General features: G+C 39.1%; 1 protein-coding gene across 5 annotated transcripts in view; it reads right to left on the reverse strand.

Annotated features, from left to right (window-relative positions):
• cadm1a (cell adhesion molecule 1a) overlaps window positions 1-13,779 on the reverse strand; it is a 454,047-nt gene that overhangs the window by 59,187 nt on the left and 381,081 nt on the right. For all 5 annotated transcript variants that reach the window (XM_063486068.1, XM_063486069.1, XM_063486071.1 and 2 more), the window contains one exon: window positions 7,462-7,634. In XM_063486068.1, the coding sequence (XP_063342138.1) occupies window positions 7,462-7,634 (173 nt within the window). The remainder of the gene's footprint in view (window positions 1-7,461; window positions 7,635-13,779) is intronic.

The raw sequence follows: 13,779 nt of genomic DNA on the forward strand, positions 1-13,779 counted from the left end.
GGGTAAGCGGCAGCCTGTAAACAACTTAAAACCCCTCGGCGTTGGGTCTCACTCGACTGTGAAAGGAAAACCCTGATGGTTGTGTTTTCTTACCCTGTGAAGTATGAGAGGCAGTGAGAGTTGGAGCAATACAGACTGCTTTCTTCACTGTTAACATTGTTAGTGTCAGCCAGTCTCATGGTGCTCTCCATCACTTAGGGTCACAATATTTAGGACTCAAATGCATTAGAGGAGATGCCGGCTATATGGCTGTATTTGTTTTTGCTGCTGAGCACAGGGAGTACTGATGGTGGAGGTCCAATGAAGACTTTACATAGCTGCAAGTTAGAGAGCTGTAATGTGTGTGCTTTAAGGCCCGAGGTTGACAGAGTGGCTGAGAATTTTCATTTTATTGAAGTCATTTAATAAAATTGATGTTTTTTCATGATATCTCCTTTTGCATTGCTGGATATTCTAAAGCAATAACACTGGTAATTAGTTACATTTGTTTCTATTTTTTGGCTTAGTATTACTGCCTTCATCTTTATTACCCTGCATATATATGCGGGATCTCGTGATATACTGGACTTGAATGAAATAGCCTGGAGGCAACATATGGTAGGTAACAATTAGCATGTATTTACTTATTTTAAGGAACTCTTTAATCTGCCCTGTTAACACAAGTGTGCTTTTACACATGTAAACCAGGTCATTTGGTCTATGCCAAGGAATAACAAGACATATTGTTGCTTCTTCATTCAGGAGCTATACTAAGATCCCAAGGAGGAGGCTGGGGACTAAACAGCAGCCCATACTGCTCTTTTCTGCCTCACAGGCACATATTGTGTAACAAAGACAATAACTAACTGTATGCATTATTGACCAAGTGCTGTGCCTAAAATCAAGAATTGACTGATTTGTGTGGCATTGCCACATGAAACCGTATTTTTTGGTGAAGCTGTTGTTAAGAGGTCTTTTAAACAGCTAGTGCCAACATCTTTTTGTTATTCCAGGCAAAGCTGAATGATAGTTGGAAAAACATGCTGAACTGTTGCTACTCTGCTCTGCTTTACTTTTAAAATCCCAGCAGAAATAAGGTTAAATTAAATTCGGTATTTTTGCTTCTGTTAATTTGTCAGGGAAAATCCAATCTTTAGTCAGTAAGGTTGGATGCAATTCACACTCACTGGCCAGTTTTTTAGTTACACCTGTTTAACTGCTCATTAACACAAATATTTAATTAACAAATATCTAAGTGCTGAAGTTCAAACTGAGCATCAGAATGTGGATAAAAAAGTGATCTAAGTAATTCTGAAACTTGCATGTTTGTTGGTGGCATAGATTAAAAAAACATGCCCGGTCTAATTCTGTGACATTTGGATGGCAGAGTCAGAATTCGGTCTGAACAAACATGAAAACATGCATTCATGCCCTTGTAGGTACTGCTGGTGGTGTAACGGTGTGTGGGATATTTTCTTGGCACACTGTGGACCTCTTAGCACCAGCTGAACATCATTTAAATTCCACAGTCTACCTGAGTATTGTTGCTCACCATGTCCATCCTTTTATGACCACTGTGTACCCATTTTCCGATTGCTGCTTCCAGCAGGATAAAGGACTTTGTCACAAAACTCAAATCTCAGATTGGTTTCTTGAAAATGACAAGTGAATGTACTCACATGGCTTCCACAGTCATCACATTTCAATCCAATAGAGCAGCTTTGGGATGTGACGGAATGGGAGATTTGCATGATGGATTTGCAGCCAACAAATCTGCAGCAACAGTGTGATGCCATGATATTGATATCGAGAAAATCTCTGAGGAATGTTTCCGGCACCTTGTTGGATCTTTGCCATGAAGAATTAAGATAGTCCTGAAGGCAAAAAGGGCTAGAATGCTGTACTAGCAAGTTGTACCTAATAAAGTGCCCAGTGAGTGTAAGTTGGAAGTGTATTGTAACAATAAGAACATTCTGACATTAGGCTGACATAACTTCACAAATCACTCAGGTACACATAATATTAAATCATTTATACAACGTGAGAATAGTTTGCTATAATTTACATATTTTACTAACATTTCCTGGGATGTTGTTTGAAAAGCAGAGAAGTGAAAGAGACAAACTTGACCAGAAACATTTTTGGTGAGAAGCCTTTTTTCAGCTTTTAATTTTCACTATAAGCTTATAATATCCTGTTATACTGTAAATTACAGCCATAACAACTAACAGTCTGTTAATGATTTTAAAAGTAATCTAGATTTTGAATTGCTATAAAAATAATTTCTAACTATAAAATTTAATCATTGGTCTATTTTTCTGTACCATCTCAAATGAATCTTGCAATGCGTCTGGCAGCAAGCAGTGGAATGCTGTGTGGAATGCTATTTTTCACGTAGTCACGATCCATGTATTTAGTTTAACTGACAGCTCTCGCAGTGTGACTGGCAGCTATCGCACCAACCTAAAACAAACCAAAATGAAATGGGCATATGCATCAGAGCTCATTTTTATCTAAATGGAACACAAACACGAGAACAAAGCTGAGGTCAGTGTGACTCACTCAAGCAGTTTATTGCCTATAGGGGGTCATGTTTTTGTGCAGAGCCATGCCCCTCTTAAAGCTACTGCTGACGTAAAAGGTTGACTGCAGCGATGCTTTCATGGTGCTGATAGTGCTGGAGCAGCAGGTGGCATGCTTGTGTGTGCGTGTGTGTGTGTGTGTGCATATGTGTGTTGGAAGGAGCTCTGAAACATAATGTGAGAATCAGCTTCTGACAGCTCTACCACAACATCCTGTCTTCCCATTAGCACGGCGAATGTTTGGCACGATTGGCTGCTGAATTACTGTAGGCATTAGGAGTGTGGGACCCACGGACACATCAAAGTCATCAAAAGACTAGCTCTAAAAGGATGGAGGTCTTCTGTGGTTTTAATGGCGGATGTCTTTTTTTTGTGTGCAAGGCTTTTAGTTGCCCACATGTTGCACCATGATTATCTTTGTGTTTCTCTCACCAGGGGGAGTGTGGGTGGATAAGAGAGGCCGACTTGCAGCCCTCACCATGGGGTTTTGTTGGTTAGGACTAGTGAGAGAGAGGCACAAAATGCCAGCAATAAATACCACAAAATTTATACTGAATGCAAAGTTGTGATTTATGAATTTTGCTACTTAGGGACAACATGGGTTTAAGGTAAACTTTTACTGCTACTGATGCTTTTATCTGTGTTGTAACTGAGTACAAACACATCTGCATGCACAGACAGGCACTTTTAGGATTAGTGCGCATGTTACAAAGTAGCAATGTTACATTGTTACAAAATAACACTATTACTGTGGTCACATTGCATTGTACAATCACTGTACTAAAAATGTAGCTAGATTTTGACCGATATTTACAATTTTTCTTTCAAAGTACTGTACTGTACTAAATTCAGTAATCACATTACAGCTTCAGCTACATTGTTACATCTGTTACAAATGTTTTACAGTTCTGTGCAAAATATAATTATTAAAAAAGCCCATTATGATAAACACATCAGCATGACTTTATTTAAAACATGGTTTTGTTTGAATACGTGTAGTTGAAAGAAAATATTTTCAGCATCATATTTTCCTACAGCATGGAGTATTTAGTCCTTTAGCTATTTAGTATAATGCCTGTGGAGAGAGATTGTCAGTGTGGACTGCCTCTCTGGCAGGAGGCTTCAGACGTGATTTAAACCTCCTCTCCAACATGAACAAATTATTGAGGTTCAATTGCAGCTGTTACCAATTGTTGTGCCCTAGTGGCTCAGTAAATGTGGAAAAGTTTTTTTAGTCAAAAATTTTATTCATTTTTATACATTTTACAAATTTAGAGAAAGCTCCACATCTATAGTTAGGTAGCAGTGATTTCATACTATCCTTGGAAAAAAAGGAGAAAAAAATAGTTCTGGAAAAGACACAGCTAGCATAATAAATAATAAGTATAATACAGCAGGTGGCAGTGAGCCATTTCCTGGTCTGCAATGGTACCTCTCTTGTTTTAGTGTACTCATCATTAGCACAGCAGCTCGCTCTGCTGTAAATAACATCTTTTCAGCTGGTGTCCATCAGGCACTGAACTTGTATTTCACACCCCACATAAAAAAACCCCAAGCCTTTCCACTCTGCTAATTCCATCTGACAATAGCAGCCAAATTATTTCTCTGCATGCTCAGGGTCTACCAAAAGGGATAGTGAAGTAATTTTGGTCAGGGAAAATGAGCGCATTAGAGTATAATGCCGTGCTCGGGGATAAAATGTTATTGGTATCAACAATACAAAAACATGTTGAGAATATGTTTATGAGAATGACAGAAATGCATACAGAAAAAGAAGGGACCAACATGGAAGCGACATAAATGAGTAAAACTGGTCCAAGTAGGCTGAAGCTGGTGTGGTATAACCCCAGGTGTGTGGACAGGAGCTCCGGTGCTTAACGGAATGCACACCCCTCATCCAGTGATCCCAACTGGGGGATGAAAAGATAGCATATAGCCGTGTACACTTTGCATCATATCCATACATCCATCCATTTTCTTCCGCTTACCCGGGTCTGGGCCAGGGGGACAGCAGCCTAAGCAGAGAAGCCCAGACCTCCCTCTGCCTGGCCACCTCCTCAACCTTGTCCGGGGGAACACCAGGCCAGCTGAGAGATATAATTTGTCCTGGGTGTGCCCCGGGGCCTCCTCTCGGTGAGACATGCCCAGAACACCTCACCCAGGAGGTGCCCACGAAGCATTCTTGTTAGATGCCCACACCACCTCAAGTAGCAGCTCTACATTGAGCTCCTCAGGGATGGCCGAACTCTTCACTCCATCTCTAAGGGTGAAGCCACCCACCCTTCGGAGAAACCTGATTTCCGCCGCTTGTATTTGCAATTTTGTTCTTTCGCACACTAGCCAAAGCTTGTGACCATAGGTAAGGGTAGGGATGTAGATCAACCAGTAAATCGAGAACTGCGCTTTTACGCTCATCTCTCTCTCTCGACCACAATGGATTGGTACAGTATTCACCTCACTGAGGCTACAGCAATCCATTTGTCGATCTCTGGAGTGGGCACTCCATCCTTTTCTGGCTGAGGACCATGGCCTCAGACTTGGAGGTGCTGAGCCAAGCCTTTCACCCATTGGCTATGCCTAGAAATTCTGTCCATAAAAATAATGAACTGGTGACAAAGAGCAGCCCTGGGAATTAGTCCGACTTATTGCTGGCTTTGCAGACCAAGCTCTTGCAGCGGTTATATAATCAGCAATGGGTAGCAATGGGTGTCTGGCCCATTGCTACAAGGCTGAGGAGTCTGATCCCCCTATAGTTGGAGCACACCCTCTGGTCCCCCTTCTTAAAGATGGAAACCACCACCTTGGTTTGCTAATCCAGAGGTACCTCCCCTGATCTCCACGCAACTTTGTAGTGGCATGTCAACCGAGACAACCCTACAATATCCAGAGCCTTCAAGAACTCAGGGTGAAACTCATCATTTTTGTAATATATATTTATGGAAATATAACTTGTATGTAATATATCTATATTATGACCAAAGCACTTCTGGATGGATGCAAACTCCATTTTATTGCCTTGTACTTCTGACATGTGCGATGACAACAAAGTTAAATTCTATTCTAATTCTATTCTATTCTATCAGCTCCAGGGGATCTGCCACCAAGGAGTTGTTTAACTGCCTCAGTGACCTCCTTCAATCTCCCTTGGATTGCTGTCAAAGTTCTGCCGGATGTGGGAGTTGAAGATCCTGTGGACAGGGACCTCTGGCACATGTTTAGGCATCCCAGGTCTGTCCAGAATCCTCCCCCGCTACCTCATCCAGCTCACCACCAATTGGTGATCAGTTGACAGCTCAGCACTGCTCTTCACCCAAGTGTTTAGAACATATGGCTGCAGATCTGATGAAACGATTACAAAATCAATCATCGACATGCGGCCTAGGGTGCCCTGGTGTCACGTGCACTATGGACACTCTTATGTTTGAACGTGGTGTTTGTTATGCACAAACTGTGGTTTACACAGAAGTCGAGTACCAGAACACTGCTCGAGTTCAGATCTGGCAGGCCGCTCCTCCCAATCATGCCCACATGAGCATTGGAGCCTATCAGAAGGACAACAGAGTCCACAGGTGAAGCATCCTCAAGCAACTCCAACATACAGGCAGCAAGTTGAGGGCATACATTGCATCATCTATAAAAGTAATTTTTGCTTACCTGTATTATTGTGGTATATGTTGTAGAAAGCCATTTAAGGCAAATTTTAGGGCACATACATGAAAATCACTTAAGCTATATTAGGATGTAATAATACTCTGTGGTCTCAGGGCCAGTATATTAAAAATGAAATGCAATAACTCAATGGAGCAGATGTAGTAATGTTTACTTCTAGAGCAAACCACACACTGAAGGGAATTGCAGCCATTATTGTTTCCTCCAATTGCCGACCACCTTCTAGTGTGCTTCTAGGCCCTACAAGAACTGTAGTTCATTACGCTCAGAGCTAAATTCAGAAGTCTGGAACTAATCCACACTGCCTAGTGAACTTAATATTTTTAAAGCCATCAAAAAATGTGATATTTTTTATTTTTCTTACTTTAGAGTTTAACTATTAAGTTATATTTGCATTCCAAGGCCATCTTCAATCCACTAGTGAAACTAACAATACATTTCCTTCTTATATCTGGAATTTCATTTTTGCAACAAAGTATTTAAAATTTCAAGACATGTCACTAGAATTTGTTTGTAAAATCTAAAATATGCTTATGCAAAAATGTGTCTAATTAAAATAGCCAGTCAAAATACATAGACCCAATTGTGAGACAGGATCTTCGTGTTTTCTGTGAACAAAATAGAAGCAACATCTTAAGTAGTTGCTTGAGCATAGGTGTGTTACTGAGGCACAAGTGAGACGAACAACAATCCTGTTTAAATAACAATAATCATGCATTTAAAAGCTTATTAGAGACCAAATATTTTTGTAATGTATTTCCTACATGAAGGTGCATGGCAGTTAGGTTAACAAAGTGATCAGAGTACAGTGACAAGCTGTTCATATAAATATAATAAGTCTATATAAGTATGCTGTACTAAAACAGAGACCGTATTTAAAAGTCGGCCTGCATACTCTGGATTATGCCAGTAGAGTATTCAGTGTGCTCCAAGAGCTAGTAATGAGCACCAGTGTTAACTGCTTACCAGTCTTAAAAATCATTCATCACTCTACAAATAAATTATTCTGCTGTTTATGTTCACTCTCCTAAAACTTCTTCAAAAAGGCCAAAAGTTTGAAGATCTTTAAATGTTAATATAGCTCAGAGAGAGTACAAGGAAGCAACAATTCATACTTTATTAGAACTGGTCATCTGAAGAAAGAAAGCCTCAGAAAGTAAAGGAAAAGACCTGGAAGTTTGTTCAGTAAGAGATAATAAAATATTAGTGGATCAGTGATAGATAAACGTACCATAGACATAGAGGGTGTAGTCATCGTAAGCCTCTCCAATTGAGTTGGATGCTACACAACGGTAGGTTCCATTGTAGGACTTGTTTAGATTTTCAATGTAAAGATCGGCGCCGGTGATAACTGCATGGGATGGTACATCATCATCCACCTTCAACCAGTTCACCCGCTGTGGCCTGAAATTAAAACACCAGAGTAAGTACACGAGTAAGATCACATTGCTCTTCATCAGCTAGTTTCGGCCAGTCTTTTAGATCTCTTATTGATCCCCTATATCAGCAATACCTTTTATATTTTATATATTATATATATATTTCATACTGCATACCTTGTTTTAAATGAACGGCATTATATTATCAATGAATGAATTGTAAAATCAAGTTTCATGCCGTTTAAAAGTGGGAACAAATTAGAGTCCACAACATAAATTGAACAAATTCTTATTTGAAAAACCTTTTCATTAAGTACTTCTCATCAATTTTTTTTCTTGATATTTCAAAGCTGAATCTTGCCAGTTCTATTTCATGATCTTTTATTTAGTATGACTAACAACTAAGGTTGAAAGTGAAAATGTATCTTATGTTTATGTTTATGTGTGTGTGTATGTGTGTGTGTGTGTGTGTATACACATACATATATTTATACATATGTACACACATACATACACACACATATACACACACATATATATATATATATATACATATATATATATATATACATATATATATATATACATATATATATATATATATTAATTTATTTATTTATTTTTTATTTAAAAACAATAGAATGCAATCACACTGTCATTTTCATTTTCATATATCTTAAGTAAATATTTTAAGTATAATCTATGACTGCATTGACAATGTATTGACAATAAAAAAAATAGTTTAAGAAATTACAATTAAATGTCATGTTTACTCACAGTTTTCAAATTATGAGAAAATTAAAATTCTTATCACATTATTTTATACTCCTTTTATTTTTCTTTTAAAAAAACAACATTGTAACATTATAGCCATACATACTTAGTATATGTACAGAAAATGTTAATATATATATATTTAGGGTTTTTTTAAAGTAATACTTTTTTAAAAAAAATATAATGGCAATTCACAACAACAGTGTTTTACACTGTAAGGTAAAGCCCATATATTATAGGGTGTATGTAATATTGAAGACAGAACCTCAGTGATCAGACAGTCCAGCAAGCACCGGCAACGGTACCAAGGTTATATTACTGTTTTAATGTACTCGCTATAGGTTTCATATTTGGGCAATATGCATGTAATAAATCTCCTGTCAATCTACCAAATAATTATCTTGTATGGCCAACTACTGATTAAGGATTGGCCCTAGAGTAAAGGTCATGCAATACACACACACACACACACACACACACACACACACACACACACACACACACACACACACACACACACACACACACGTTAATACCCGTCCACCCACACACACACACACACACACACACACACACACACACACACACACGTTAATACCCGTCCACCCACACACACACACACACACACACACACACACACACACACACACACACACACACACACACACGGGTTTATGTGGACAGGTCCAAAGGCAACCAAGAACTTCATCTTTTGAGTTTTATTTTTATATTATAGGTCTGCATTTGTTTTGAACTTTTGGCTATATAAAAATGAACAAGTTAAACAACCTTCTGGACTGACATCAGTATCCGATCTTGGACAACTGTTGCTTAATTGTTTGCATGTTTTGTTCAAGCTCAAATACCTTTTTCACAGTGCAGTCAGTATCACAGTAGCCCACCATTCTTTGTTTCTTTGTTTTCAGAGGTCAGTTTGTTTTGTTTTACAAATGGCTGTATGTTTGTGGTACACTGCGCTTACGTAGTAATACTCTGACTGCTAAGATTTCATGAAAAAAAAAGACCAAAGTCTATTATATGTGTCACAATGTCATGTTTGTCTTTTTATCTGAATCTCAGTTTCTCTTTTTATTTCAATCCAGGGAGCTTTAGCAAATTGATTCAATCAGTAAAAACACTTCAGTATATGATTGTTCTACAGTAGACATACATTTACAGGTCTTTTTAACAACTTTACCCACATGTGGTAACAGATTACCATTTCTCTGAAGATAACTAACGCAGCTTAATCTTTTTTTGTCTTTAGTTTAAAGCAACAATAAATAATGGTAAATAATGGCAGTTCAGACCATTAAAAACCGAGATGTATCGAAATGACATCTGTACCTTTGCATACCTCTAAAAGGAACAATAACCGTGCACCAGCCTTGTCTTGAAATTGCAGGCTTTTCATGCTTGTATACTTAGAGAAGCTCTGTAGGTGGCTGCCTACCAAGCGTCTTTCTTTGTTCTCTTTTCTACCTTGACTGAGGTTTATAGCAGGGTGACAGATTCCATTTTTATGACAATGAGCTCAAAGTGCCCAGAGTCACAGAGGGTGAAGAGAAAAGAAAAAGACAAAACACCTCTATTTTGCTGCTGCAACTTTCAATGGCCATTGCCAGCTACTGTTATTTCCCCTGAGCATGTGCTGATGGTCTCTCTTGTTGCATTTTGTTGTGGTGTTTTAACTTGTTTCCCTCCATTTGAAAACATTTGGTGTGAAGGGAGCAAGCAAATGGGAGAGGGGTGGAGGGGCACAAAAATCCAGGAAAAAGAAAATATGAAATAGCTGCCAAAGCTCATTTCCAAAACAAACAAACAAACAAACAAACCACAAGTGTTTTTAATGGCTGTGGTGGATGGCTTGAAAGAGAGAGGACCGTGTCTGCTGCAAGTGTTCTGTAGGTGAAGTGAAATGTAAATTTAAAAAAAAAACAAAAAAACATTTAGAAATATGAGTCGTTTTCTCAGATGGAGTTGGAAACATAACCTAGAAGAAAATGTTTCTATAGGTGCATCGGATGTTGTGAGGAGGGAAAAGTGAAGCTAGGAAAGGAGGTATAGATAGACGGAAGAGGTAAGATGGGGTTGCAAGGAGAGAGGAAGGGCAGGCGTCTAGAATACAAATGGCTGCCTGCAGTCGGGGCCCCCTGTGCTATCTGCTGGTAATGACTGCACAACTCTCAGCAGCTCTAATGAAAATGACTTCCAATTCCCGGCTCACTGTATTGATTGTGTTTTCATCTTTATAAAATGAATACGGGTAGTGAGCTTGTCTCTATGCCAAGTATGAAAACTGCAGGGGGTGGGGGATTGGGGTGGAAGGGAGGGGCATTCAGGAGTGCACACTGTTTTGATCTATGCGTGTGTGTGTGTGTGTGTGTGTGTGTGTTTGCCTGTTCTGTACTTCTACCTTTCAGAGTTTCATACTGAGTTTTTGAGCCTCAGATGGGAAAGTGAAAAGTGAAGACAGTTAAAGATTGGTTCTAACTTTGATTCATGGTCAAGACTGGATTACGACTAAGGTTTAAATCTGAGGGCCAATTTAAGCTGGCATTGGCTGAACCTGCCCCCCTCTGCAGCTGCAAACAGAGTTCAACTGTTGATGTCATAGTCATCACGTCATCCATGATGAAATGTATTAGAGCTGCCTGTGTAGGCATATGCGAAGGTGCCTACGAGGGTTTCGCGCACAAAGATTTTGACAAATCAAGTGCTGTCAAGAGTCACCACTCGTTCCCTTGTATTTCGATTCTAACAAAGCAGACATTCTTGTCATTTTTTAAAGTGGTCTTTAGCAATTGCTCTCCAGGCTTTCTGAAGGTCTTTCAAATTTCATCCGTTTTCAGCCCAGAACTTGCACCTTGAACCATTTTCAGATTAGATTAGATTAGATTTTGATCTACTACACAGTCAGACACTCTGGAGAGTGTCTGACTGTGTAGTAGCTTCATTTTCTACCACGACTATAATGGCAAATGCAATGCCGACACAGTAAAAGCATACCAGACGACTGCCTAAATAAATTAGAAGTAAGTTTGCCTAAGAGAGTTCAGGCTGTGTTGAAGAATAAGGTCATCATACCACGTACTGACTTTCAACCTTGTTCCAAACGGTTTTTGCCTTGTATATTATATTTCCATTTATGTATATAGTCAAATATTTAAAAAGAAAAATTGATGGAAAATCCTAATTTAACAGATATAGATATGAAGGGTGATATGGGACTGGCACAGTGCTGTAAATGAAAAAAAGACTTAATAACACACTAAGAAATTATGATTGCTTATATTTGGTTGCATTTTAACCTGCTTAGAAAGTCTACACCTCACTCAGACCTCTAAGGAAGGAAACTAATTTCAATCACATTTCAGTAATAACCATCAATCACTCTTTCATGCCTCTAATTCCCTTAGCAAAACACTTCCACAAAAAACTAAATTTCACACACTTTTCAACTTTCAACTCTCCAGGAGAGAGGACAGCTGAAATCCGTGACACCAGCGACCGCATTTCAAGGTATAAAAACCCCTACTGCAGCGCAATTCACTTTTTGTATGCATTTATGTGCTCAGTAAGCTCCCAGGTACACAGGGCCCCTTTTGTCACTTACACAATTATTAGGTTCCATTTGTCACTAACACGATTATCTGTTTGTATGTCTGTCTTCATAAATACACTGTCTGACATTAGTTGGGCGTGATAAACATAAACGAGCTTGGTTGGCATTTAAATCCAGTATAAAATGTTGTGAACACATCAGCTATATTTTTATGCTAAAAAGCAAAAACACAAACTGCTTTTCAAGTCTGCAGATTCCAGAAACCATTAAGTTTTCATAACGTGGGCCTTTTTCTAAGGCTGCCATTTACCTTTGAATTTGAACAAAAGAAGCACCTGCAAGTCACATTGCTGTTTGTAATGTAATTTTCATAACAGCATCTTCATCTCATGATTGTGTTCTGTTCAAATTTGAACTAGCTTGTCAACATACTAATTTGATAGATTTCAACAGCACCAACTACAATTTATTGATATTTGAACAGTTCAGCAGGTCTCCTGCCGGAGGCTCTCAGGGCTACGCTCAACCCTGCTCTCCCTAATGGTTTCATTTGCACTCCATTACATCTCATATCACAAAGACCTGCCATCTAAACAAACCAACACCTGGGTTTACCGACGATGCAGGTGAAATAATATCCTAATGAGCAACAAGCTGGAGCTTTCAGATGATAAGGCTAGGCATTTCAAAGGGCTTATTTGCACTGAGTCACTATAAGTTTTCAAAATGGTGAGAAAAATTAGTTGAGGACAGTTTTCTGTTCACAGCTCTGTGTACCACACATAATCATTTAACTTTAATCACAAAATTGACTTCATGAGTGCATATCCAGTGTCTCAAATCCATCAACATACTCTCTCTCAGCCTCATACACTCTCCCTAGATACCTTCAGAATATTATCACTCATCATTTAGGGGAAAAAACACCCAGCCTATTCAACCCTCTGCCTACTGAAATTCTAACTGCAAGACATTAGGACCCACTCCCCTCACTATTATTAATGCCCTTCTGCTCGGTCCTCCACTTTTAAAGCAGCAGTAATTAAATACCTGCTCAAAATATCACACAGTAATTCTGATGTATTTCATAATTACAGGTCAGTTTTCAAATTTCCCCTTTGGAAGTCTGAAAAACGAACATAGAAGCCATTCAATTACGTGATTATGTAGCCAGTAATGGGTATTTAGACTAGCCAGGACCCAGGTCCTTATCACATTCCAGTCACAGTTTTTCTTCCTGAAACTGTACTTTCACAGCCATTCTATCCATCAGCTGAACTCCATCGGCTAATTAGAAGAAATCTCTGCTGTCTGCGAGAAGATTAGTTCTAGAGCCAGTGTTGAGTAAAACAACACACTGTGCTTGTCAGGTTTATGTGCCACTCCTAGCTTCCTCTTCCACAGAGTTGTGACATTTGGCATTTCCAATTTTCTAATTTGTCATCAAAAACTAAGTTTTAGCCCATGAGGCAATGTTCACGAGTCACTTTTTTAATGCCAGGACATGGCATGGATCATCTCGTTACAATTGAGTGAATGTTGGGTAGTGGCATTCACGTGGGTGGTATTTTGAGCAAAACAGACTAAGCACGCTCCACATGATAATAGTACTGCCTGTAGCACTGGCATATATCAGCTGGACAATGTTGCCCACCAATTAGTAAACAGTCCACAGATAAGCTCAAGAAGCATGACCAAGAGTCCAAAGTACTAACGTGTCCTTCAAACTTGCTAGATCCCTGTGTGATGTACAAAGGCAAGCAGGCTCCACCCCAAAACCCACAATGCCCAAGGGAACTGCTACCAAAGTCATTCCACCAGACGTGACAGG

The sequence above is a fragment of the Pelmatolapia mariae genome, linkage group LG10_11, assembly GCF_036321145.2.
Source record: "Pelmatolapia mariae isolate MD_Pm_ZW linkage group LG10_11, Pm_UMD_F_2, whole genome shotgun sequence".
Taxonomy (NCBI): Eukaryota; Metazoa; Chordata; class Actinopteri; order Cichliformes; family Cichlidae; genus Pelmatolapia; species Pelmatolapia mariae.